At 40.1% G+C, this 25740-nt stretch overlaps 1 protein-coding gene across 8 annotated transcripts; it reads right to left on the bottom strand.

Annotated features, from left to right (window-relative positions):
- Positions 1-1304: 1304 nt before the first annotated feature.
- Positions 1305-25577, bottom strand: pnpla7b (patatin-like phospholipase domain containing 7b). Of its 8 annotated transcripts, none has more exons than XM_026188440.1 (36): positions 25142-25577; positions 24997-25072; positions 24795-24844; positions 21630-21698; positions 20207-20294; positions 19551-19630; positions 18061-18155; positions 17832-17972; positions 17335-17494; positions 16832-16912; positions 16551-16679; positions 16285-16365; positions 15319-15439; positions 15143-15220; positions 14572-14648; positions 14247-14396; positions 14000-14077; positions 13292-13497; positions 13068-13199; positions 12513-12636; positions 12209-12398; positions 11570-11719; positions 11302-11365; positions 11023-11191; positions 10510-10692; positions 10305-10423; positions 8383-8539; positions 8087-8203; positions 7888-7957; positions 7555-7671; positions 6285-6433; positions 6021-6173; positions 5816-5932; positions 4765-4849; positions 4467-4606; positions 1305-4351 (listed from the first exon to the last, which is right to left on the bottom strand). In XM_026188440.1, the coding sequence occupies exons 2-36, from the start codon at positions 25064-25066 to the stop codon at positions 4286-4288; spliced, it is 4056 nt and encodes a 1351-aa protein (XP_026044225.1). In that variant the 5' UTR covers positions 25067-25072; positions 25142-25577; the 3' UTR covers positions 1305-4285. The 8 variants fall into 8 exon arrangements, with proteins under 8 accessions (XP_026044225.1, XP_026044224.1, XP_026044227.1 ...); XM_026188439.1 differs by having other exon boundaries at positions 15143-15223; positions 25142-25576; XM_026188442.1 differs by lacking the exon at positions 21630-21698 and having other exon boundaries at positions 15143-15223; positions 25142-25575.
- Between the last annotated feature and the right edge of the window lie 163 nt (positions 25578-25740).

The raw sequence follows: 25740 nt of genomic DNA, 5'->3' as shown, positions 1-25740 counted from the left end.
AATCAAATAACAGAAAACAAGCGAGGCACTCAGTCTCTGATAAAAGTTGAAGTTAGCATTAAAAAAAGACAACTGTGTATCAACTCTGTCTTCATCAGGGTTAGGCAGAATGAAATATCAGCCGTGGGCCTTCTACCAGCACCCGAGTCAAGGTATACAACCCATAAGGAGACCTAAAATAAAACATAATCCTCAAATATGTCAAAAAGTCATAATGCACTACATAACACGAAGCTAAATTTTACATTTTCTACCTGCCTCAGTGAAGAGCATCAGAGCCATGCAGTGCTTCCATCTGTTTTTGTGACATTATTCAGATTATTAGGAAGAAATTGCCTGACATTTGTATGTTTCTCTGTGGTTGTGTTTTGCTTAGATTCCAACACAACAAACAAGTTTTGTTTTCTGATGATTTTTCTTCCTTTTGTTTTGTAGTTGAGTTCATGACTGAAAACAATGGTCAGTGCAAGCACCAGGAAGTGAGCCACTTTGTCACATCTACAAACAAGTTTAGAGCTGTTGGTGAGGCATCTTCTGCTGAAGATGCAAATCATTCACACTCCCACTTCCCTTCCCCTCTAAAGCCGAATAATCACATGGTAACTTTAGGATTTCTATATGCCCCCGTCAGCAGATTTATAGATGAGAATCTTTTCTTGCTCTTGCCAATCTTGTTGCAACTCCCATTTCTCAGTCACACTCCCCAGGCATGGAAACTTTGGCATCTATTTATAGCTTCCCCTTATCTGCAGACATTAGTTAGATCCTCAGTTTGGTGCATAAAGTGTGCTCAATGCCTACTACAAAGTTTGAAGAGTTTGTGACTTTACATGATAATATCCACTTACATTCATCTATTAAGCTATATGATGACTTTAGGATATAGGTGGATGATCTTTTTCTTCTTCTTCAATGGCTAAATTTGGGCTAAACTGAGTTTTTGTAGTTGGCCCAAAAAGTCTAATTAAATTGGCGTGTAACAGGATACTTACTCTAATCCAAAACGCCACTGTGAGAATAGCAACAGAGACTAGAGATAAAAATGTCTCTCTCATATTGGCTTCTCTTCATAGGTTCCCTGTTGAATCCAGAAATGCTTTTAAAAGCCTGTTCCTCACAAAAAAGGTTTTGAATAATCAGGCCCCATCATATCCTATACAATATCTGAGATAAATAAAAAACTGAACTGAGTTGAAACAAAATTTTCAGCTCTCTGATATGATGAAACTCTGCAAGTTGAAGGCCTACACAATTCTATAGTTTATAAGTTTGTCGTGTGAACCAATAACCATCTGAAAAAAGCATATATTTCCAGTTTTATTTTGGAGATAGTAACAACATTTTATCTGCAGACTTATGCAGCATCGCATCATTTTGGCGTTCAGACAGGCCACGGATTAAAGAAATAAACACACACAGTGTATTGATGATTTAACATTCAAAATCACTCTCCATAATTCTGTTTAAGGATGAAACATCACAACAAATGGAAAACAAAGATTTCAGTTATTCACATGCAATGTCATGGTAACTATTCCCTCTATGGAACTTTAACTTTTGTTTTCTTGTAAAACTTGGACAGTCAGTTGATATGAAATATTAATACACCACATAATAAACCACAGTGATTAAAAAACTTGGCTTTAAACTGCATAATGATCCATTATAGTGCAGAGCTAATGTTAGGTACTCATTTCCCAGACAGGGCAGGTAGTGCTGCTTGCAACTGCATGACAAATTACATAGTAAAACTCATTTACTCCAGACCTTAAAATTGAAGTTTGGTTAGTGTAAAGACAGGAGGCATAAAAAAGGTAAGGCCCTTTAATGGCACAGTTGCATTGACCTGCACAGTCATACTGAAGAACACCTGTTCTGAATAGCATCAATGTTCTCTTCATCCCATTTAACTCGGCTGTCTCATGGCCACTGTTAGTGATATTAGCTACATCTGTGTTTTCTCTGCCACAACAAGGTAAATGGTGTGCTGTATACTTGGTTAGAAAAATTAGATTCTTGTTTTTAAAATTTAGATCATTTTACCATTAGTATTTTAGTAATATTTATGTATTATGAAGCATGCAGCAGTTAGCTTGTCAGTGATGGTCAAGCTGAAATGGTCATTTCTGATAGGTGCACAATGTGCTACTTTCAATTTGAGACAATGTTAATTCTTAAAAAAAAAGAAAAAAAAATCACACACTATGCAAATAAAAACACAGTATGTATCAGCACGCATAATAAAATGTTCTCCAATGAATTGTACTAACAGAATATGAGACATAGTGCTTCTTTAAGACACCATTCTGAAATGGAAAGCACAGGAGGAATAATAATGATCCATTAGGCGTGGTTGGTGCTAGACTGGATCAGCCATGGGCATGTTCTCTTCTGCTGTGATTCAGGAACTGATGACACTCTGCAGAGTTACAAATGTTGCACCATAATTACCCAACATAAACGTGGGTGAGTTTCATACTGTCAAAATGGCTGATGTTCATATTAGGCATGTCCAAAGTTCAAATGGTTTACTGTATGTACAAGTAATTCCTAAGCCAAAAGCTCAGGATTCAGACTGCTCCAAATGCAAGCGAGAGGGGCAGCCAATCAGAAGAAAGGTGCCTAAAAGCAGGAGGAAGTAAACCAAGTTGTTTCACAGAACCAGTGCTTTCACAGCACTGATTGAACAAACAAATCTCAGTGTCTGTGCCCATTAAAAAAGAGATGGATTAATAAAACTCTGAATATAGTCTCAGAGCTCACAGTCACCACCCTCAATATATTTGCTTTTTCTAACAGATACCCGAAAGCTTTCAAAACTGCAACAGTTTTTATAAAAATAAGAAAGAATGAAAGTAATGACCTTATGCTGTCAGATAAATATCAAAAATATAGTTTTGTTACAAAAAAGTTTTTTTAAGTAATTAAAAAGTGCAGTGTTTCTCTGAAATGTGGTGGGATGGCTTTAAAAAAAACTGGAATAGTCAAACACGTTTGGTTGGCACACTAAGGGGGTTCTTTTTGAAAACTGGAACTGATAATAAACTTGATGAGAGACACACTATGTGAGAGAGAGTATAAAAAAATTCCATGTGCATATACAGTGGGAAGTTGTGATGTGAGGATTTTTCTCAATAGGATTTTACAAGCAGTGACAGTGTTACTTTGTAATCTGTCGTACACCCGTGTCACACCAGGGCTTTCTCAAGACAGCCACTCCTCCAATTTGTGCCCTCCATGTTAACTCGCATGGAGCGTGACACAAGTACATTTGTCTATCAGTCCTTGGGCATGTCTATGGGCGACACGTGTGTAGTGTAAATGTAATCAACAACGTACTTTATCAGTGATGGCAGAGCAGAGCAGCCCACAGCCTTATCCCACCTAGCACCAACCAGGGGATTCCTGTGACAGTGAATCTGTGAAAGCACCTCCTTTAAGTAGAATACAGTCATCACTAATACTTCCAACTTTAATGCCATGACATGTGAGGATATTGTTGATCAGAACCATCTATAGCTACATTAATGATATATTCAATCATCAGCTACTTTGAATTATGCATTCAAGTTAGACAGAAACTGGAACACAAGCTGAAAGGAGACATACACGTTTGTAATCCTTCATGTAAAAAAAACATACATTCAACATGTGAATGATGCACACACTGTCTGAAAGAGCTTATTACAGCCACTGTTAAGAGTGCATTTGGCACATGTGTGTGTGTGCGGACTGTTCTTAAAGAGGAGAAATCCCTTTATTATTGGATGGAAACGAGGGTAACACTGTACTTGAAGTGTTCTGTAACGACATAACAGTTTTTAACTTGAATGTGTATAAAACAGAATACTGTATAGGACTGTATGGATCAGAACATCACGGCCGGAAGCAGCAAGGCGAAAGAAAACTGTCCCAGAAAGGGCTCGGTGTTTATCAAGTATTAGGTTTTGAAGACTGGTGGTGCAATTACACTGTCAGAGGCTGTGACGATAAAACAAGCTAAAACAAAACACACTGTTTCTTGTTTTTTTAAGATGTATTCATTTCATTATTAAAACTTCTATTCTGCCAAACTGCCTAACTTTACAGGTGCTCCGACAGTAGGAGAGTATCGCATCAGCCCGAAGGAGACCACGACAGCAACTTGTGACTGTCTGAAGGCAGCATCGACTGTACCTTACTGAAGTGTTCAGTAAGCGTGTTATGTCGCTGCTCACTGGACCACAGCCAACACTGCACTGGAGAGTGAGCACTGTGCTCCAGTCATAGCACACCTGACAAGAAATCACAGAGGAGCACTTTGCAGGGGGTTCTTCAATCGGCGCCGAACTCTGACTGGAACGTCTTCATCCTGTTAAAAGATTTTTTTACATGTAACTTTTTATTTTTCTAATTTTTGAGTGTTTTGGAGGTCCAAACAAGCCAAATATTGACAAAGTTCATGTAAAGCTTGATTTAATACACACAGTTTCAGCAGTATCTGCCGTCTCTTCCTCCTCCTCCTCCTCTGTGTGCTCACTACCGGGGGTGAACGCCTCATAGTCAGACAGTGCACTTTCCACCGCCTCTTCATCGTAGTCTGTCTGGTACTCATCGGAGAGTTCCTCTAGGCGGACAAAATCAGAGACGGCAGGAGAACCTTTCATTGATCAGGCTTTTAAATGAAGAGCAGATAAAAAGAAGCTAAAATAATAAATTATAGTATGGATTGTAATATGCGTTGTTCATGTAAGAAATCAGATTTCTAGTTTAGATTTTACTAACCCTCGATTAAAGCATTCTTGACGGGTTCAATTCTCGACACAATCTCTGCCAGGTCAGTGAAGGAGGCATTTGGACATGTGACCACCTGAAAGACAGAGCTCATCATTCCAGCGAAGACTTTAAGACCACCTTCACTGGATTCATACTGTCTGTGACTGAAGACTGTAGTACTCGACAGCCAAACACCAAAACAAATAATATAAGCAAATAAACATTCACTTTAGTCTATAGATACACTAAAATGTAATTATGAGCAATTTAAAAATAAATGCACATGTAAATAAATATTCACAAATAGAAAATTAAATAATAATGCTGAATAAAACACTACATAATTAATGAGCTATGAACAGTGAATAAAATAATGCAGTAGAACAATATAACAACTCAGATCCAGAGTTTTAATGATGACACGCAGCTCAGGGCTTAAAGGATTAAAGACCTTTAAAGTTTTTTTATTTTGTCCCTCTGCTGGAGCCAAACAACAAAGTGCTTCAAAAAGTGCTCAAACTGAGTTTCTAAAAGTTTCTGAAAGAGAGAAACTGTTTTACTTTAGCCGCATGAGTTGGTGATTAACAAGTAGCTTGAGTGACTGAAGGTTTGAATGTCAACATGAATGGTTGCCTCTCTCCAACGATGGACTATTGACCTGTTAGTCCAACGCAGGCTTTTTACCCTGTGACAGCTGTGACAGGCTCCAGCCCCACTCGTGACTATGAATTGGATAAAGAGTTAAAAAAAATGGATGGATGAAGGGAAACGGATCACCATTAAACCTCTGATATCATAGGTAGGGTTTAACCGTGTCTGAAAACATACTATTAAAATTGCTTTACAGGAGAAAACATTTAACGTCTGTAAATCTGTTTGCAGTTAGTTATGATGGACTATTAAACGTTACAGTCATAAATGTGGCGAGCTGCTGTTTTATAGTAGAGGGCCCTGGTTAGGTTACCTGTGTATCTGACACAAACTTATATAACAAGAGTAAGAACAAGAGTCGAACTTGATCGCAGCTGAACAATCTATTTGTATTGTTATTTACACTCACGTGACCAGTTTTGGTCTTATGAAACTCCTCCTGATGTCGGTCCTTAAGCATACTGTCCACCACACCGCTGCGCTGCCACACATCAAACAGTGTCTTCCCATGCTGGTACCCCACCTCCTGCAGATAGTGAACCTCTCAGTGAGTTTGTGGGCCAGCAGATTAAATAGAATTAAATAAAACATGGAGGAAGAGAGGAGAAGCTCACAGCAATCTCATCGAACTTGCCAAACTCCAGTGTGCCGTAGCGGTCGATAGGCGGTCGGATGTACTCGCAGTAGTCGCTGTCTTTGACCAGCTCCAGCTGCCGCACGCAGCAGACGTAAGCAAGCCGTGTTTGGATCTCTGCCATGTTCAGGACCTGGAGGGAAAGTTTGTTCAGTCTGACAGGGCTATGATGGCAGAACAAAGAGTGTTTAGTGGCCGTCATTCTGCCCACAGTTGATGTCAGGCTGTGGTAAAATCAAAGCACCTTGACTTTCTCAGCCAGTGGATTGAACCGCTTCCACAGCAACCACCAGCCATTCAGATAATCACCGTAGTTGGTCAGATTGGTCTCATCTCGACTTCCAACATCGATTGCGATCACAACCTTGGCACCCATGGAGCGAGCCACGTCAGCTAGATATCATGAGAGACACATTCTGATAACCAGTTTCCTCTTTCAGCTAATAAATATAGTCAAAAATGTTTGTTTCTATTCTTCTTTGTGTATCTGCCAATCATATACGCCCACTGATAAGCTAATATTACTTTCTTTGGCCTTGCACATCTCTGCAGTTTGCAGATAAGCATGCTGTCTCACGACACCCCACTTTCGTCTTCTTAATATCTGTTGTTAAACGGTGGCCTGCATCTGCTTGCATCATAGCCATATTTGAATGACTGCTTATATATTCTGAATGACCATCCTCACTATGAAATAAGCACTTTTGGCTCTTCTCTCTCGAAGTCAGCTTTCTTCCAATCAGCTGTTGTTCATAAAAGGAAGACAGAAACATCAAGTGGGAGGGGCTTCTGTGCTCACAAACAGGGCTGTGTGTTTCAGATGTTAAGGCTGTCTGTGCTCAGAGGCATCATACAGAGCTAACAATATGATAAACATGTTTACAGAAATCATATGCGGATCTCATTATTAGAAAGTTTGGTCATGTTTACTATGAATGTAAATTAAGTCATTCAAGATGTTGTTTTTTGGGGAGGGGGGTTTGATAAAGCTCATAGTTAAGGGTAGATCAGGTGACCTTTAATCCTTCCTTATGGATTCAAGGTTATGCTGCAACAGGTTTAGGCTGCTAGGGGCTTCCCATGATGCACAGAGGGCTTCTTCTTCTCTCACTGTTTTTCCCCTCACTATGTGTTTACACACCACTTTTCATTTAATTGTTAGTTATTAATAATCTCTGGCTCTCCCCCACAGAGTGTCTTTTGTCCTGTCTCCCTCCTCTCACCCCCAACTGGTCTGACTGATGCCCGCCCCTCCTTGAGCCTAATGTTCTGATGTGAGGTTTCTTCCTGTTAAAAAGGGAGTTTTTCCTTCCCACTGTCACCAAGTGCTTGCTCATAGAGACTGTCTGACTTTAAGGGTTTTCTCTGTTATTATTAGTGTGGATCCTTTACCTTACAAATACAGAGGACCTTGACATAACTATTCTTGTGAGTCAAACAGCGATCACCTCAGTTTACTTCAACTCGTACACAGCGCGAGTAGAAAAGCTTACTACCCTCTCAGTGTTTCTCACCAGGTAGGTTGTTGATGTAACCTCCATCCATGAGCAGATGTCCATCTTTGGGATCACAAAGCGGTGGCAGGTAACCTGACAGAGACATGCTGGCCCGGACATAACGCCACAACGAACCTAATCATGTAGGACAATCGTACAGTCACAAGTATGAAGTGTGTGAAAACACTGTCCACAAATTAATGATTAGGTTAAATACAAAACATCTCACAATTAAATTAATATTTTCCCTTCTTTTTCCTCAGCTCCTTCTTAAAGAGCTGAGGAAAGAGTGGAGCTCCTTAAATGGTCAGAGTGCTTCTAGTACTAGAGGAAAAACGAGGTTTCCCACACCGTCAGTATGAACTCTCATAGCGGAAGCTGTGATATCTGTTGTAATGTTGAAATACGGTAACCACAGGTCCTGGCAGTGGAGAGGTTGGAAACAGAAAAAAAACATAACACAGAAAGGCACGTGAGCTGTGACTTTGCAAGAAATGTGTTACATGCACATGATGCAAGCTGCTGGTGTTTGAAACGCTACTCTCCTTACCTCTATCTGTTTGTTCTTGAAGACTGAGCTAATGCTGGAGTTGAAGGAGGCTCCAGAAAACATGGAGGTAACTGGGTATGTCAGATCCAAGATCTTCTTAAAGTATGAAGTCATACCCTGAAGAAGAAAGTTTTAAAAAAGGGAAGTGAAGAAAAACACACCATGGTTGATAAAGAACAATTCAGCTTTTCACTTGGGTCTAAAGAAATCTGGAAGTGAAACTAGTGAAACTTCAGGGAGGTGAAACTCTTTAAAAATATCAGTGCAGGTGTCAGCAGAGTGTGTCATGCACACACCATGGCCCACTCGTGTGCCCGGACCCTCATTCGACTGATGCTCTTCTCCTCAGCATACAGTGCTCCCATGAACGAGCCAATGGAGGTGCCACCCACCATGTCCACAGGGATCCCCGCCTCGTTGAGTGCCCGCAGGATGCCCACCTGAGAGCAGCCTCTGAAACACATTCATTTAGACGATTTCTTTTCCTTTTCAGACATATACCAATATGTGCACAAGGAGTTCTACCCAAGTCCTGCACGCAGTGACTGAATGTAAAGTCCAAGGAGACAGTGCAGCCTTAAACAATCACGTTGCATTTAATAAAATTTATATTTAATTGGTGATGATGGGAGACTTGAGGCAGGATGTATTATGTGTCACTGCACAATTACATTATCATGTGGATGTTTTTTTACTTACTGGTTTAAATGTATCTGCAAATACAGCTTTATTATAAAAAATATTAATGAAACATTAATTGTTAGCTTCTTCTTGGCTAAAGCTAGAATAAAGAAAGTGCTAGGAAACACAATCTACTAATAAAATGTACCATAAATATTCATAATATCTTGCTCAAATAGATATTTTATTTAGTTTCATATTTAGACTTTATATAAAAATATTTACACTAATAGGCACAAAATATCGAGTTTTAGCTAATAAAGCAGAAACTGCCTATTCATGTTGGTGAAGCTACCAAAATAGGACACAGCTGGCAATTTACTGGGCATGTTTAAGTGCTGATATAAAAATATTTCAGATGATTTTAAATAGAGCCAGAAAGATAGCAGTGCTCATCAGTTTTGGCAGGAAGCAACTTGGATAGCTCATTTTTAAGTAAGCAAATGGGTTACTTTCATGCCTTTTACTTTCATCTCGCATCAGCATCAAGACCGTGTGATTATATATCACAAATGCTTGTTGGTTGTGTCCTACAAATGCTGTTCTCACAACAACTGCTATGCTTATGTTGAATTAATTTCAATATACAACATATTTGTCAGGGTGTTAGCAATACACCGGTGCAAGAATTTGCAAATCATTTCGGAAGAAAAAATAGTTCCCAGGGTTCAGTTGAACTGCCAGTACTGATGCAGTAAAAGTACTAAATGTAACCACAAGTGCTTACATAGATGACACACAGCAAATACCTATGGCTAAGACTGAATCTACAGATTCAATAATAGGTCACATGTAAAACCATTACTGCTGTAGTCATGTGATCATCGGGTGTCTTAGGTCCCTACCTTGCCAGAGCTCCAGGATAAGCCAGAGCGGTGAAAAAAGAAACAGTCATTACACAACAAGAAAAACACACAAAAAAAGAACTGTTCTGCTGATCTAATATTTCAGTAAGAATAACTCAGGCGTCAGATGTATTCAAATCCTAATGTAGCAGTAACAGTAAGGTGTACCCAAAACTCTGGCGCAGATATTCCCAACCTGAGGAAGGCTCATATGGTAATCAACAAAATATCAATATGGTCTTATGTCCACCTGTAAAAACGTATCAGCACCTTGCTAACCAAATGTCTATATTTTCATTTACTTATCAGATGAGTTAGGGCAAAAACAATCAAACTAAGAAAGAAAAACTGAGCAAACTAAATAAATAAATCCACACGTTCGGTATACTGTGATTTTTTTTCCTCACTATCTTTCTGTATTCGCCTCTACATCAAACAAACATTTTGGCAGTGTGGACATACGCCATGTGTCCTTCCATGTAGCAGGTGAATTTGTGAGTGAGTGGGGTTTTCTTGTTGAAGTAAGGAGAGTGGGTAGGGGTTGTAAGCAAGAGGTTGAGACCAGCGGCTGGCACTAATTTAGACATTTATATTTTCACGGATCTAAGCGCAAAAGTGCAAAACTTCAGTTAGCTGAACAAAGCCTTTTTAAGTGGTTAATCAATAAATATGTTCCCAAGCAGCAGAACTACCTTGCGCCCCCTCCACCTAGCACCAGGGCGATACTGTTTCCGGTCAAGATCCTGGCCAGGCGGGAGAAGTCAGAATGACGATCTGGACATTTTTCAAACACACGCTGGTATAACTCCCTCTGAAAAAAGCAGTCACAGACACAGAAAAGAGATGTAGGCATTTGCTAACCAGGTCAGTGGTTAGTGAAGACTCTGTAGTCTGTACCAGCTTGGGTAGACTCCTCCTGGAGAACACCCTGCGGGGGCAACACAGATGATGGTGTCTGGAGATCCAGCTTCGCATGTTGAGCCACTCTGCCGTCCCTCTGGGCGGTGGGCCGTCCTCTCTGTGAAGCAGCACGAGTTGCTTCTGGGCTCGGACTGCACTACTCTCCAACATTCGCTCCAACTACACATGCAGAACATGAGCAGAGAGCTTTCACTCAGGTCGTTATGAATGCAATAAACACCTTTAACGCAGACTTGTATTTAAGTGTTACAAACAGATGTGGTTTCTACAACTTCTATATGGTATCTATGTACCCAGGAGATGTTTCCCAAATAAAGAATTTCCCTCTGATTTCTCTTGAAATTCAACACAAGCATTATCTAAGGAGCTTGGAAAGAAAAGCGAATGAAAAGCTGTTGTAATTGGCTGGCTGTGGAATAGTAACATCTCCTGCAGCTTTAACTCACATTCTTCTCAAACTCTACAAAATAAGGTAATATTTACACTGACCTCGCCCACTGTGGGCTCCTGCTCACCCAGTCCCACAATGATGATGCAGTCAGCCTGGCGGATGCAGCGCTGGGTCCATGGTGTGAGGCTGGGATCAGACTGGTAGAGGACGATGCGATGGATGTCTTCCTGCTGGCCAAGCCAACTGGACAGGCGGTACTCGTGGACACTTGAGGTAGAGATGAGGTAGAAGCATGTCACTGCATTAGAGTTAGATCAACCTATGAAAAACTGCAGAAGTCAATTTCAACTACAGCTGTATTTATTTCCGTGATCTACCTGTCCAGAGCAGCAGAACCCAGGCGCTGTTTTATGTTGTCACTGGTCAGGAGTAAAGTGGGACCTGTAGAAAGACTTGCATTAAGTTGTTTAAACTTAACAGTATGCCCCCCTTTTTAATAGCTAATAGCTAATAGTATCCCATATCAGTAATACTGGAATAATCAGTATTACTCCCTTCATCTGTTTTAATGGTGTGTGTGTGTGTGTGTGTGTGTGTGTGTGTGTGTGTGTGTGTGTGTGTGTGTGTGTGTGTGTGTGTGTGTACCAATGCCACAGAGCGCATGCTGTAGCTCCAGAGTGAATGCAGTGAGTGGAACCTCCTCGGACACAGGCAGGATGGCCACAGTGGACAGGTTGGAGACTGGGTTGCCAGCATCCCACTTGCTGGTAGGCGTGTGGAGACCTAAACTACGAGCTGAAGAGTTTCTGCCATTAGATATTTCACATATGCAATATAATCTTCTGTACATTGTTCATAGTGTTTCCAATATGAATTCCAGGGTTTCAAACGCTCATGCTTCTAGCATGTGACACAGGCTAGCACAATTCTCAGACACACTCACACACTATGCAAACTGATGCCACAGCAAAGAAATTTAATGGTCAAAGCCAATATTCTCCAAAAATTTATCTAAAAATTTATAATCAAGACTTAAAACTCCACCCACGACCACCTACACCACAAATTTCTGATGTTTGATAGTTGAAAGTCAAAGAGGAGAAACTACAGAAACAGTAAAAAGATCGATCAGTTCACCTCAGCACTGATTCCTTTGTAACTCTACTGTTTCACCTCTGTAGAATAAAGGGATCAGTCAGGACAACTTTGTACTGTTTTACAGTGAACCTTGTCTAAGTGGACCTAAACCACAAAACACACAAAGTAAAAACAGTAAAAGATTACCAGCCAGGGGTCCAGTGACCTGTTGCATGTTGCCCAGAATCTTCTGCCCCAGCAGATGAATCAGCCTAGTGACAACCTGGGGATATCTCCTCTTGATCGAGTTCAGAGCTCCTTCAGGGAGCTTGGCCAGCTCTGAGTCCCTAACAGCATGGACTGTGGTGGCTCGGTTCATGTGGGTCAGGGCCTCAACCTGTTCAATCATGAAAGAGATGTTATGGTACAAAATATTGTTTTTCCACGTCTTTCGTTTTTTCTAAAACTTTCTCTCAAACTTAAACAGGAGGTCACAATTCTAACAACTCACCACACCAATTAGATCTCCGCGGCCATACTCCCCGGCAAGCTCTTTTTTCCCATCATCCTTTGCAATGACAGAGCGCAGTCGGCCACTGAGGACGATGAAGGTGCTGTCTGACTTGTCTCCCTGTCTAAAAGCAAACAGGCAATCATGTAAGAAAAAAAGTCCATCAATTTAAATCACACATTTATAAGCTGTGATCATAAAGTTCCCACTTAAAGTTCCCACTTCATAGTCATCTGCTTTTAGTTCTGCTGCTATTTTCGGAGCTGTTATGACACCTTGCATGTGAGAACATCATGGAAATTCATGCTCTATTTCTCAAAATGAAATTCAACTTCATTGGCTGCTTTGTTTACACTGGATGACATTTAGCGCACACTGCAGATGGACAAGTGCAAGTGGACTGAATGGGAATGTGAAGGCAAATTTTTAGGTGTTTTGACTCCATCACAATTAATAATTAAACTTAAAAGTGTTTCCATAGATTAAGGAAGTTTTTTGAATCGAAAGTAATTGCAGTTTATGTTGCCTGCACATTAACAGTTTTAGTAAAAGTACCTGTAGACGGCACGTCCAGCCTCCACAGCCATCCAGTCCAGGGCAAAGTCGATCTGTCTAACAAATGGCGACATCCTCTTCACCACAGTGTGAGCCACATTCAGCACCACCCTGGGCTCCTCGCGCATAATCCTGCAATGTTTAAAATTAAGATGTATTTGAAGCCTGGCTGTGACACTGAGGCAAGCAAACAGCTGACTGCTTGTGCATGTGCTCGGCCATACTCATAGAAATGGGCCTTGGAAATGGAGAGGTAGGTGCAGTCTCGGTGCGCTCGCACTGTGAAGATGAGGGGTTCCCCTGTGAGGACAGCCAGGTGACCCACCAACTCCCCGGGGTGAGTAACAAAAAGCAGGGTCTCCTCTTCGCGGTCTATCATACGCTGATAGACATGGAGCAGCCCTGAGATGACAAAGGCCACACTCACGTCCTGAAAAACATGTAGAGAAGAAAATGAGGTCTTGTGACTTTTCACCAGTCAGTGGCATGAAACCAAAAAGGTGATAGTGCTGGATTTTCCTGCAGTTTCAGCAGCCTGATGCTCATTTGTTTCTGCTGACTCTCCCATGGTTTAAAACATATCCTCTTTAAAACTGAGCAACACATTCTTATATCAGTATCAGCTGATGTGTTTGATCAGCCCAGTTTTTAATATCCACAAGTACCCTGATTAAACGAGGAACAGTAAACGTCAAGAAAAGAAAGAAAACAGATGTGACAGAGAACCTTTAAGACCTGCATTTGTTTTATTAAACTGAGCTACTGAGACTAATAGCCAGTTAAATGTAAGAATATTACTTTGCTCCAATTACAATAATCATTGGTAATCCAAAGCAAGCAGAAGAAGAAGAAACCGAAGGAGACGAAGGAGAAGAAGCACAAGGAGGAGCAAGAGGAGGATGAGGATTCTTGTCCGTTGTCATTAAACTGACCTGGTCTCCCTGGTGGCCTACAACAGATCCAGCTTTGACCTGGCGAAGATTCACCCTCCCATCCAGCAGACTGGGGTCCTGACATGTGCAAAAAAACCACACAGAGGACAGTCTCAGAAGTAGCCAGGACTCAAATATACAACCACTGTGGGATTAATAAAGTTTATATTTTTGAATTTTACTGTTGCTAAAAACACGATCTCCTCATTTGTTTTCAGTTGACCTTTGGTTTTTCATTGTAAGCTACCTGTAATTGGATGACCTGCAGCAAATCCTTTTTAGCAGCTTGGAAAATGGCATTGACTTTATTATGGTAGACACTTCCTCCTCCTGCATCACTGTAATGGTACACAGCAGATGGAGTTTGCTGCACTGTCACACTCTTCTTTAGAATAGACTGAGGAGGTAAAGACAAAAAAACACAATGTGTGTGAGATCCACACTCATTCTAGTAACTGTGTATGTGCATATATGGTGTGATGGGTGCACAGTTAGATGCCCTGTATGCCCAATGTTCAACATAAACCAGCAATTCCCTGAAAGTGTAACAAAGATAGTTTCTATGCAGAGACCTTGACAGGACTATGAGGCACCGTCTCCTCTTTGGCACCTGGAACGTATGTACTGTTGAAGTCAGGTGACATTTCCCCTGCAAAACACAAATTGTTTAAAATTTCGATAGAACAGTAGCAGTATAATGTCTTCGTAAGTGGATATCAGGCCCTTGTAGAGCAAGAGTATTTTAGTCTAAGTAACCCAAAATGTGATGTCCACATATGTGAAGGTCCTACGAGGTTAAGCCACAAGTTTGAACAGAGACTGGTTTAAACCCAAACTGACCGAAACCCAAATTAAGGAGAGCCTTAAAGTATTCTCCTGACTGTATCCTCAGTTAAAGTCAGCAGCACTGTATACAGTATATCATCATTTTGTATTTACCTGTATTTGTATTATCTATCTATCGATCAATCGATAGATATGTCTAATATTAACATTTGTTTGATGACCTGAAATGTTTAAATTTGACAAATATGCAAAACAATAAACGCTTATCATGGCACTGTCAAAAAAGCCAACAATTCCCTAACTTTTTTAGAAGTATACATATATGTGTGTGTACAGTGACACTGCATGTATGTATACCTGTAACAGTAATCGGGTTGGAGAGGGAGCGGGATCTCTTGGTTTTTGATGTGGACATGGAAGAGAGGCTGGACTTTTCTGCTACATCAAAAAACAGATAACATGAGCAGTTTTACTTGATGCACATCGCTTACGTCTCATAGTGAACATATTGAGAAAATGCTGTTATTTCTGACCCGTGTCAGCTTTTTCAGAGCCCAGATCATCAGAGTGAGACTGCTGCCTGCGGAAACCTTTGTGTGGATGAGTCTCACACAGAACGTTTGCCACAGACACCAAGGAGATCGCTTGGCTCTCCTGATAAACACAAGTTAATCAAAAAAGTCACCTTTTAATGCAAGAATTTTCTTAAATGATCTGAAATCTTAAATCAATATTAGTAAGAATCAAACTTAAACTCTGACTTTGAGAAAAAACTTTTCAAAAGCCCAAAACCATGTTTCTAATACTACAGATTAGGCTACCTCTAGGAGTCCGCAGCTGACCAACCAACCTTAAAACCACCCCTATGTTTTGGATGAAGACATAGGTCTTGGGTAAAAAAATTTTTTTTAAAAAAAGTCAAAATTCAGATATTCTGATAGTATTCCCAAAATCTAAACTCTAGGTCGGTAACTTAGCAGCCTCGAAGAAAAATCAGGGGTCTCTTGAGATTATGGAGAACAATTGTTATATGCTGATATCATTAGGGTACTTATCACTATCAATGATAACTCACACCTTGCAGGACAACTAAATATGTGCTCTGAAGAAAACACTTTGAAAAAACAAACATAAAAAGCTTTTGCAACAGAAAAGAATGGCAGAAACAAAGATAAGGCTCACATGACAAGAGCAGAAAGCACAAAGTACTTCTGTTAGCAAGATTACTTGGTTAAATGTGTCCTGTGGACTTTTGTCTTTACCAATGGTAGTACTGTACAGTACCAGTCCTACCAAACGACCTGTTTGCAGATCACCAGACAGAATTTACTCAGTGTCTTTATATGTAAGCACTACTCTCTGTTTTGAGACAGTGTTTCATAACTGGAAAAAATGATGAGTTAATAAAAGAAGGCAACAACACAAGAGTGCGAGGAGAAATTATCCAATCAAAAACAGTTTTGCACTATTCATGTCACAGGTAAATGAAAGAGCACTACCGGGTTGAAGAGCTCAGTGGTAAGGCCAAGGTAGTTGTGTAAGGCAAGAAATGTCACTCTCTGAAGCCGCACCATTATGATCTACAGGACAAGAAGGAAAGGTGACAGAGAAAATGTGTTTGTTTTTTTTAGCTGTACAGGGTGGATTCAGTTTAATCATCGCCCTGTGCTTTGCTGAATGCTATTTACTCGTGGAGAGCATACATACAGTATTTGCAGCCCAGCTAATAAATAATATGATTCATTTTTTTCTGTGGACACTTTACCTGGATGACACGAACCAGAGTTTCTGGATACTTCTCAAACACTGACTGAAAAGCTGCAGCTGGAAGACGCAGGACAGCTGAGGGAACTGCAGCTCTCGCAGATACTGTTTTATAAGGTGCTGGGTAACCCTGAAAATTAAATGATGCAGATCAGAGGAGATGTTTCGCAGTAAAATGCTTTATGAAACCAAGAAATCGCTAATACAGAAAATGCAAAAAGAATTCCTCAGTTAGCAGTGCAGTGAGAGATATATGAAGAGAGAGAGGGACCGCACACATACAGTGATGATGTCCAGGATGCTGAGCAAACTGTGAACACTGTCTCCAGGTAACACCTCCTTCACTACGGCATCGGTGCCATCCTGCAGTAATAAACACAGTGAGAACAGAACATCAGAACAGAAAAACAGCACACAAGAACCGAGCCAGTCAAGACATCCTGGTGAAGCTGAGCAACAGAATGGGGAGGGAAGGTGATTTAAATAACTTTGAACATGGCATGGTTGTTGGTGATAGATGGGCTGGTCTGACGATTTCAGAAACTGCTGATCTACTGGTAGTTTCCAGCACAACCATCTCTAGGCTTTACAAAGAGAGAAAGAAAATATTCCATTCAATTGAATTCCTTTTTTTCAAGCTGGCGTGATCAATCATTTTGACCTAACAGAAAGAAGCACTGGTACTCATCTGGAGTGTTAATAATCAAAAAGAATGTGCCCCCCGAATCAATACTAGCCCTTTATATTCAGCTCATTTAACTGTATGAAGCTGCACGGGTGCTTACATTCTCGTGGACGCACAGCTCCAGGCGGCCATCTTGAACCACGTAAATGCTGTCATCAGTGTCACCGGGTCGGAAGAGTCCCTCTCCTTGGTGCAGCTGGATCAGCACCATGTGACGACACAGCTCCAAAAACAGAGGTTTCTCGAAGTGCCCGAGCACCCTGTGTGCGCACGGCATAGTTCTGTTACTGCTAGCTGGAATAATCATGCTACATATCAAAGAATGAATATGCCTAATACTGATTGCGAAACCACAGATGAATCCTTACAATGACCTAGTCATTCTTTTCTGGTTTACAGATAACACTAAGTTGCATTTGAAGGCCCCCAAGACGGAATTGCATGGACACCAGGCTCACTCATTGAAATATAAATATAAAAATTGAGTGAATTATTCAAATTATTAATTTGACATTAACACTCATTAGCACTCTGTGAATCACTTTACTTTCTGAGTTTGGTGCTGAATGAGGCCCATTATGTATCAAGAGTACTGACCTGACATTTTTCAGCATGTACAGCACTTCAGAGGGTAAATGGGAGTTCTGCACGTCAAACTCAGTGAGGTCAGCCTCCAGCAGGCAGGGAGGAGGCTCCTTGGGCTGCAGGGTCGGGGGCTCCCTACGAATGCGCAGGATCCTAAAACAGACACACTTATCACACTTTGTTGCTGTTTTGCTTTTTTTTTTTACACTATGTTTCTTCTTCTGTTTATACAGGGGCTCACTTGCGAGCTATAGAAAGAACTTTAGTCCTCTTCCTCACTCGCTGCCGCACGGCTGAGTTTGAGTTGGAAGCAGGCACCGAGGAAAGTGTCTGAACCTGCAACAGCAAGAAAGAGAAACATGATGCTACACAGAAGGCATTCTGATGATAATACACGTGCCAGTATAGATAGATATAGATACTGTAAGGTATATGATTCTCTCTAGCAGCCATGCCTAATGACAAGGCTGTTAGCACCAGCTAAATTCCAGCACACTAATTTTTTCAGCATTTATAAGCCATTATTGCTTGTCAAAAAAGTTACACAAAATAGTTTCCCATCACAGGAAATTTATTTTGAGTGTCTTCATAGTTCTATTTTTGAGATACACCAATTTTTATATACTGTAAAGTATATTTTACAAAAGCTATATGTGGAAGGAAACCGTGACCTAGGGCAAGCTGATGGCATAAGATGTAAGTACAACTACTACAGTTTCATATGCCAAAAAAAAATCATTGTGCTAACTTACGTGGTTCCGGTTCTATGTGGATTTAAAAATAGTTACGCAAAACGATGCGGACACGCTCTGACCGGTTTTAAAGGGTTAAATTTCAAGACAGCAAGATGGTGACAGCAAAAACTCTTACTCCCAGGATTCAAAACTGAATATGACAAACCAATGGATGACTGGTTGACTATACTGTCTGTTCTCCTGTCTATGACTATTCCCCATAAACCCTTGTGTTAAAATGCTTTAGTAACTAGCAGAGCCTGAGTCACTAAACTGAACATCTTGACTCTGTTTGTCCTGTTGGTGCCTACAGACGACTCAGCAAGTTTGTGCTTCAGTTTTAGTGGGTGAACTTCGGGTATTTTTGGAATACACATGTTAGCTGATAAGTTAGTGCTCCACACTCTTGTACAATTACAGTCACTTTTAGCTCTGAAAAGCCTCACACTATGGTGGCCAAAACACTAATGGTGAGGCCTTGAAATGCAGAGTCCTGAATTGGGTAAGTAACATAATGGTGGCTATGTCCATCTTTTATATACAGTGTATGGTTTTGCCCAAGGTCTCTTCTGTTTCACTAAATGATTGCTTATAAGAGATTGAGGTTCTCTGTAACTTGTACAGCATATACATGACGTTGCAGACCTGCATTGAGGTTTTGTTTTTCTCTGTAAAATTTTCAGTTTTTTTAAGTATCATCAATTACTCAAAAAATGGTCAGTGCAACCTCAGCTAACATTTGTCACTCAGTAAAGACTTCTGCAAACTATTAGTGATCATGCAGTGAAGTATACAAAAATAGCATTCAAATGAGTCATCAAGATTCCTGAATAAGTTTGTTTCTTGCCATCATCTTTAGCTTGATTAATAAAAGAAAAACAAAATATGATAACAGACAACAAAGACTGTGGACACATGGTTTATAAAACACACACAACAGAAGGGCGCCTGCTGGGGGTGATGGTGCCTTCAAAGTGTGCATCAAGAAATAACTTACCTTTCTCATGATCTTTCGGCCGTAGAACATCACTTTGTCTCGCTTCCTAAAACGGTAGTGGGGGACCCCAGCCTCCTCCTCTAAAAGAACCACAAAACCTCTGTAAGATCTGTCTGTGCTCAGCACAGAGCAGGAAATCTAACTCTGCAATGTAACTGTTGATTTATAAAACACTGCTCCTTCAATAAGCACTGTCCAATAGTCTCAGGCTATCTGCTAAAGGTCACCTTACTGTCACATTTTTACTGCAACTCTGTTTAATTAAGTTATTTATGTATTTTAAATCAGGGCTGAAGACATACCATCATTGACTTGAATTACATTAACTTATGGACAGTTTGTCCACCTCTTTGTTTCAGTTGCACCTGTTTAATGTAACTAACCAAGACAGAAATAGTAGTACAAATAGTATTTAGTATCTAATAGTTTACATTCAAAACGTTTTATAAGCTATTTTTGCATTTAAACCTCACCCTGCAGTAATACTTTAACAACAAACATCAGCTAAAACAGTCATATCAATGGTAGACTAGAAAACTCTTATACTTAAACTATAAGGTTTATGACTCTGAGCTCTGCAACTTGTTCATCACTGAATATTTTTAGATACACTGAAACAGCATGGGTTTGGGGTGTGCAGCCTGCAGAGAACTGACTTGATAGTTTGTATCGTCTGTAAAGGAGGAACACAACAACTCCAACGACAGACATCACCATCACTGCTCCGATCAGTACAGCTGTCCACTGGAAGAAATAAAAAAAAAAAAACAGCATACCCAACATCAAAACACTTTCACTTGCACATTTGTGTACCTAAAAAAGTAAAAGCTAAAACACATTTTAAAAGTACTCCTTGTATATTCAAACCTTCAACTAAGGCTGTCAACAGAGTATTTAAAAAGCTTGCCTGTGTTGTAATGAGAAAATAAACAGCTTAAGTTAAAATAGGACCAAACCATACTTTCATGCAAGACCAACTTATACCACAAGATGGTGCTGCTCCTTGTCAAACCCCACTGTGCCAGCGCCTGCTAGTCTGTCCTGAACTGGAAGTCCCACAGGACCTTAGCTCCACGGTTCTCAACCACCTTTAGTGGTGTCTCCCATCTGGACTTGGGGACTTCTTGTCCATATGTGGTACAGATGTTCCAGATTCTAGCCAACTGGTTGTGCCTTGGTGTTTGCGGTCTCAACTTGCACCTTGCATCCTGCTGCTCTGTGTTGATCAGTTCCATGGCACCTTTGCAGTCTAGAACCTGTCAGCTGTAATAGAGTCCTGCCTCTATTGATCTGATGCTTAGTGCCTGTTCTTGTGCTGCCATGATAAAAAACCTCTATCCTTTTCTTTAGTCCGCCCATTTCTGGCCACTGGTAGGATTTCTTGATGTCTGCCACTTCCTCTCTCTGTCAATGGAACATCCCATTCAGAGGGATGTATTCGCAGATGCTCCGTGTTTCATCTTGGATTGTGGCTCTGACACTCCTTAACCCTCACCCTCCCTCTTTCTGTTGCTCATAGAGCCTTAGGGTGCTAGAATACATGTGAAGACCTCGGTGGCATCTATCTCCTCCTGTGACCAGCTTATTATTCCAGCTGGGTATCTCTAATGACCGACAGGGTGAATGCATTGGCTTGGATCTTTTTCTACCATTCAGCTGGCTTCTTATCACCTGATAGTTATAGATCTCTCTATCAACAGATCACTACATCAATCTACAGATGTATATATCTATGTATTGAAGGATCAATAGGTTGTAGCTTTTGTCTGTTAAACAGAATATGTGTCAGGCTAAATACTGCCTTTTCTTATTACATGGGTGGACAATTTCCACTAGCAGGAGTGGTCTTTTACCAGAAAGACCACTGGTGGAAATTCTTCTAAATTTAACTTATTCTGAATACAATGAGTACCTTTAAAGGAATATAAATAATATTTAAACATACAGTAATAACAGAAAGCATTCACACTTAGTCACTATTTGCATGAATTTACTTAATTCTTTCTTTTGTTTCCTTTCAGTTTTTTGTTATATATCGTTTAGTATATAAAGGCACACAAGCCAACTTCCACTGTTTACCATATTGGCTTCTGTCCGTTCCTCCACAAAAAGTTCCATCGTGGCCTTAAGCCTATCCAGCGGAACCAGCTTATGAAACATCAGAGACAACACAAAGGAAATGAAATGACTCACAGCTGAAGGTGAGCCAGGCTGTGCATTCAGAAAAGAATCAGGTTTGGGAACAGTCAAGACAAGATTAAAATACAGTCTGTTTTCACACAAAAGATCTAACAGTCTGATAAAGCATTGCACAATATTCTATAATATATTAGTTGTAATTGAGAGCCACAGTGGAAAATATCTGTTAATTTCCAGCTCCGTGTTTTTATTCCTGGGGTCTATTAGACTTATTTTATGTGCTCAAAGTTATAATTACCTCCCTGTTCATATTCGTACTGCCGAGTCTATTCAGTCTTTTAAATCACGTCTTAAAACTTATCTTTTTACTTTGGCCTTTGATTCTAACTAGTTGGCTGTTCTAGCTTATTGTGTTGTTACCTATTGCTTGTCGTCCTGTTTTATTGTTTGTTTTAATTGTCTCATGTTTTTACTGACTGTGAAGCACTATGGTCAACACTGTTGTTTTAATATGTGCTATATAAATAAATATTGATTTGAATTCTTAATTACTCTATGCTGATCCTTTGTACAGCCCTACAGTTCAACCTCTAAAACAAATTGTTTTAAGTCATCCCCCATTAACTTTCTTCAGACTGAAATTATTTTTTTATTTGCTTTCTTGTTTCCATGTAACAACCCCTTAACTTCTTCTTACTCAATGAAAGCAGACTAGGAGTAAGCCTTGAAGCTCTTTTCTGTCATATTTCAGGCCTTCTTATAGAACAAAATGACTTGGTGTGCATCAGATGTTAGTGAGGGTGATCTTTGACTATGTAGTTGCCCTTGGAAAAACTCATAAACTAACATACTGGTAGTCATCAAACCAGAACTTTATTTATATATACTGAGGTGTCAAAACTCTGTCATTAATGTTGTCTTTATGGGGGGAAAGACATAAATGGTTTCTTTTACTGATTACATGTTCTACTACTAGAGCATGTTTGCATGAATCACGGCTCAAAATCATCCTCACCTTATGGTACATCTAATATTTTCTCTTATCTTATGCCCCTTAGTTCTTTTTATCTTCTGACTCAAGTAAGCCATTTGAACACGATGCACCACAGAATGCCAAATCATTCCTACCTGTGGAAATTAAACTCTTTATGGGTCTATCTGTGGGTTTAATCTTTACAACTCCTCCGGGATTATATTCACTTGTAATATCTTGTTTACAATATCTTGTTTACTTCTTTCTTGTACATGCATCACTTACTTTGTAATATTTTATTCAACATTACTCTTTGAGGGCCTTATTATTTATATAGAAGATTTACATGCTCCATCTTTCATACTTGTATTTTAATTGAGCATCTACAACAAAACTATTTTCTCCTGGGGTTAATAAAATATTCTGATCTGACTGAGGTGAACAGCTACACTAAGTCTTTATACAGGGAGTGCAGAATTATTAGGCAAATGAGTATTTTGTCCACATCATCCTCTTCATGCATGTTGTCTTACTCCAAGCTGTATAGGCTCGAAAGCCTACTACCAATTAAGCATATTAGGTGATGTGCATCTCTGTAATGAGAAGGGGTGTGGTCTAATGACATCAACACCCTATATCAGGTGTGCATAATTATTAGGCAACGCCCTTTCCTTTGGCAAAATGGGTCAAAAGAAGGACTTGACGGGCTCAGAAAAGTCAAAAATAGTGAGATATCTTGCAGAGGGATGCAGCAGTCTCAAAATTGCAAAGCTTCTGAAGCGTGATCATCGAACAATCAAACATTTCATTCAAAATAGTCAACAGGGTCGCAAGAAGCGTGTGGAAAAACCAAGGCGCAAAATAACTGCCCATGAACTGAGAAAAGTCAAGCGTGCAGCTGCCAAAATGCCACTTGCCACCAGTTTGGCCATATTTCAGAGCTGCAACATCACTGGAGTGCCCAAAAGCACAAGGTGTGCAATACGCAGAGACATAGCCAAGGTAAGAAAGGCTGAAAGACGACCACCACTGAACAAGACACACAAGCTGAAACGTCAAGACTGGGCCAAGAAATATCTCAAGACTGATTTTTCTAAGGTTTTATGGACTGATGAAATGAGAGTGAGTCTTGATGGGCCAGATGGATGGGCCCGTGGCTGGATTGGTAAAGGGCAGAGAGCTCCAGTCCGACTCAGACGCCAGCAAGGTGGAGGTGGAGTACTGGTTTGGGCTGGTATCATCAAAGATGAGCTTGTGGGGCCTTTTCGGGTTGAGGATGGAGTCAAGCTCAACTCCCAGTCCTACTGCCAGTTTCTGGAAGACACCTTCTCCAAGCAGTGGTACAGGAAGAAGTCTGCATCCTTCAAGAAAAATATGATTTTCATGCAGGACAATGCTCCATCACACGCGTCCAAGTACTCCACAGCGTGGCTGGCAAGAAAGGGTATAAAAGAAGAAAAACTAATGACATGGCCACCTTGTTCACCTGATCTGAACCCCATTGAGAACCTGTGGTCCATCATCAACTGTGAGATTTACAAGGAAGGAAAACAGTACACCTCTCTGAACAGTGTCTAGGAGGCTGTGGTTGCTGCTGCACGCAATGTTGATGGTGAACAGATCAAAACACTGACAGAATCCATGGATGGCAGGCTTTTGAGTGTCCTTGCAAAGAAAGGTGGCTATATTGGTTGCTGATTTGTTTTTGAATGTCAGAAATGTATATTTGTGAATGTGGAGATGTTATATTGGTTTCACTGGTAAAAATAAATAATTGAAATGGGTATATATTTGTTTTTTGTTAAGTTGCCTAATAATTATGCACAGTAATAGTCACCTGCACACACAGATATCCCCCTAAAATAGCTAAAACTAAAAACAAACTAAAAACTACTTCCAAAAACATTCAGCTTTCATATTAATGAGTTATTTGGGTTCATTGAGAACATGGTTGTTGTTCAATAATAAAATTATTCCTTAAAAATACAACTTGCCTAATAATTCTGCACTCCCTGTAATGAGGTGCTGCAACTCTGCAGTGTAAATGATCATTCAATTAGCAGAGGGATTTTTTTTTTTACGTAGCTTTAAGGACATAAGACTTAGACACTGAAGTTTAACAAATGACTTACTGGATTACTGGACTTATTGCAGAGCTCCTCTTCATCATTGTCTTCCATGCCTATTTTCAAAAGAAAGAAAATGCCACCCTAAAACAATGTTTGAAAACTTTGCAAAGCCCAACCTTTCATGTGACTCTTTACTCATTAAATCTTTGTTCTCTCCAGCTGATCGAAACGAGGTCACAGAGCAGAAATCTGGGTTAAAGATCACCTCCAGCTCTCACTGACTGTTGGTAACCAGACACTCCCTCCCGCGCTGACACACTGCAACCCTGCCGCATGCGTATCTATATCTGAATTAGTACAAAGCTCGACATGGGGAAAGACAACGTTTTCACTTTGTTTACTAAACTTACTTCTCGCTTATTTGCTTGTCATCATATAAAAGATCCAAATACAACACGGATCATAACGAGGCTGATCCTGGTTGACGGGATTCCAACGTAATATGGAAACAGCGTCTACCTACAGTTCCAACCTTACCTTTAATATCACATTTAACTTTAACTGTAAAGTTGTAATTCTCATTTTTGCATGTGTGTGTAGCTCTGTTCCGTTACCCAAGAGGACAATGGAGTGGAAAAGAAACACTAAACTAGTAGGTCTGCGGTGACAGAGTCCCTCGGTGAGAAACCGCAAGATACAATCTCTAGCTTACCTTTTTAGACTAAAGTCAAGCAAAGAATGTTGCCATGTACCTTTCTTATGCCAAAGTTTTTACGTTTACGTGCTTTCCAGTTCTTTGGAAAAAGCAATCTAAATGTCCTGTCATACCTATCAAAATAAAACCTCTCTTAACAAAAGGCTACAGCAACACCGAATAGAATATACGATTTTTTTTTAAAGATGTCGAATGAAAAACAATAGCTTTTATAATAGAAATTATACCCATAGTTCATTTGAACACGGACAATTTTTTTAAAATCTTTTTATATGCTAACATGTTTATGAAATA

This window comes from Astatotilapia calliptera, chromosome 12, assembly GCF_900246225.1.
Source record: "Astatotilapia calliptera chromosome 12, fAstCal1.2, whole genome shotgun sequence".
Classification (NCBI taxonomy): Eukaryota; Metazoa; Chordata; class Actinopteri; order Cichliformes; family Cichlidae; genus Astatotilapia; species Astatotilapia calliptera.
Note: the sequence above shows the minus strand (reverse complement) of the source record. Positions and strands in the feature narration are given on the sequence as shown.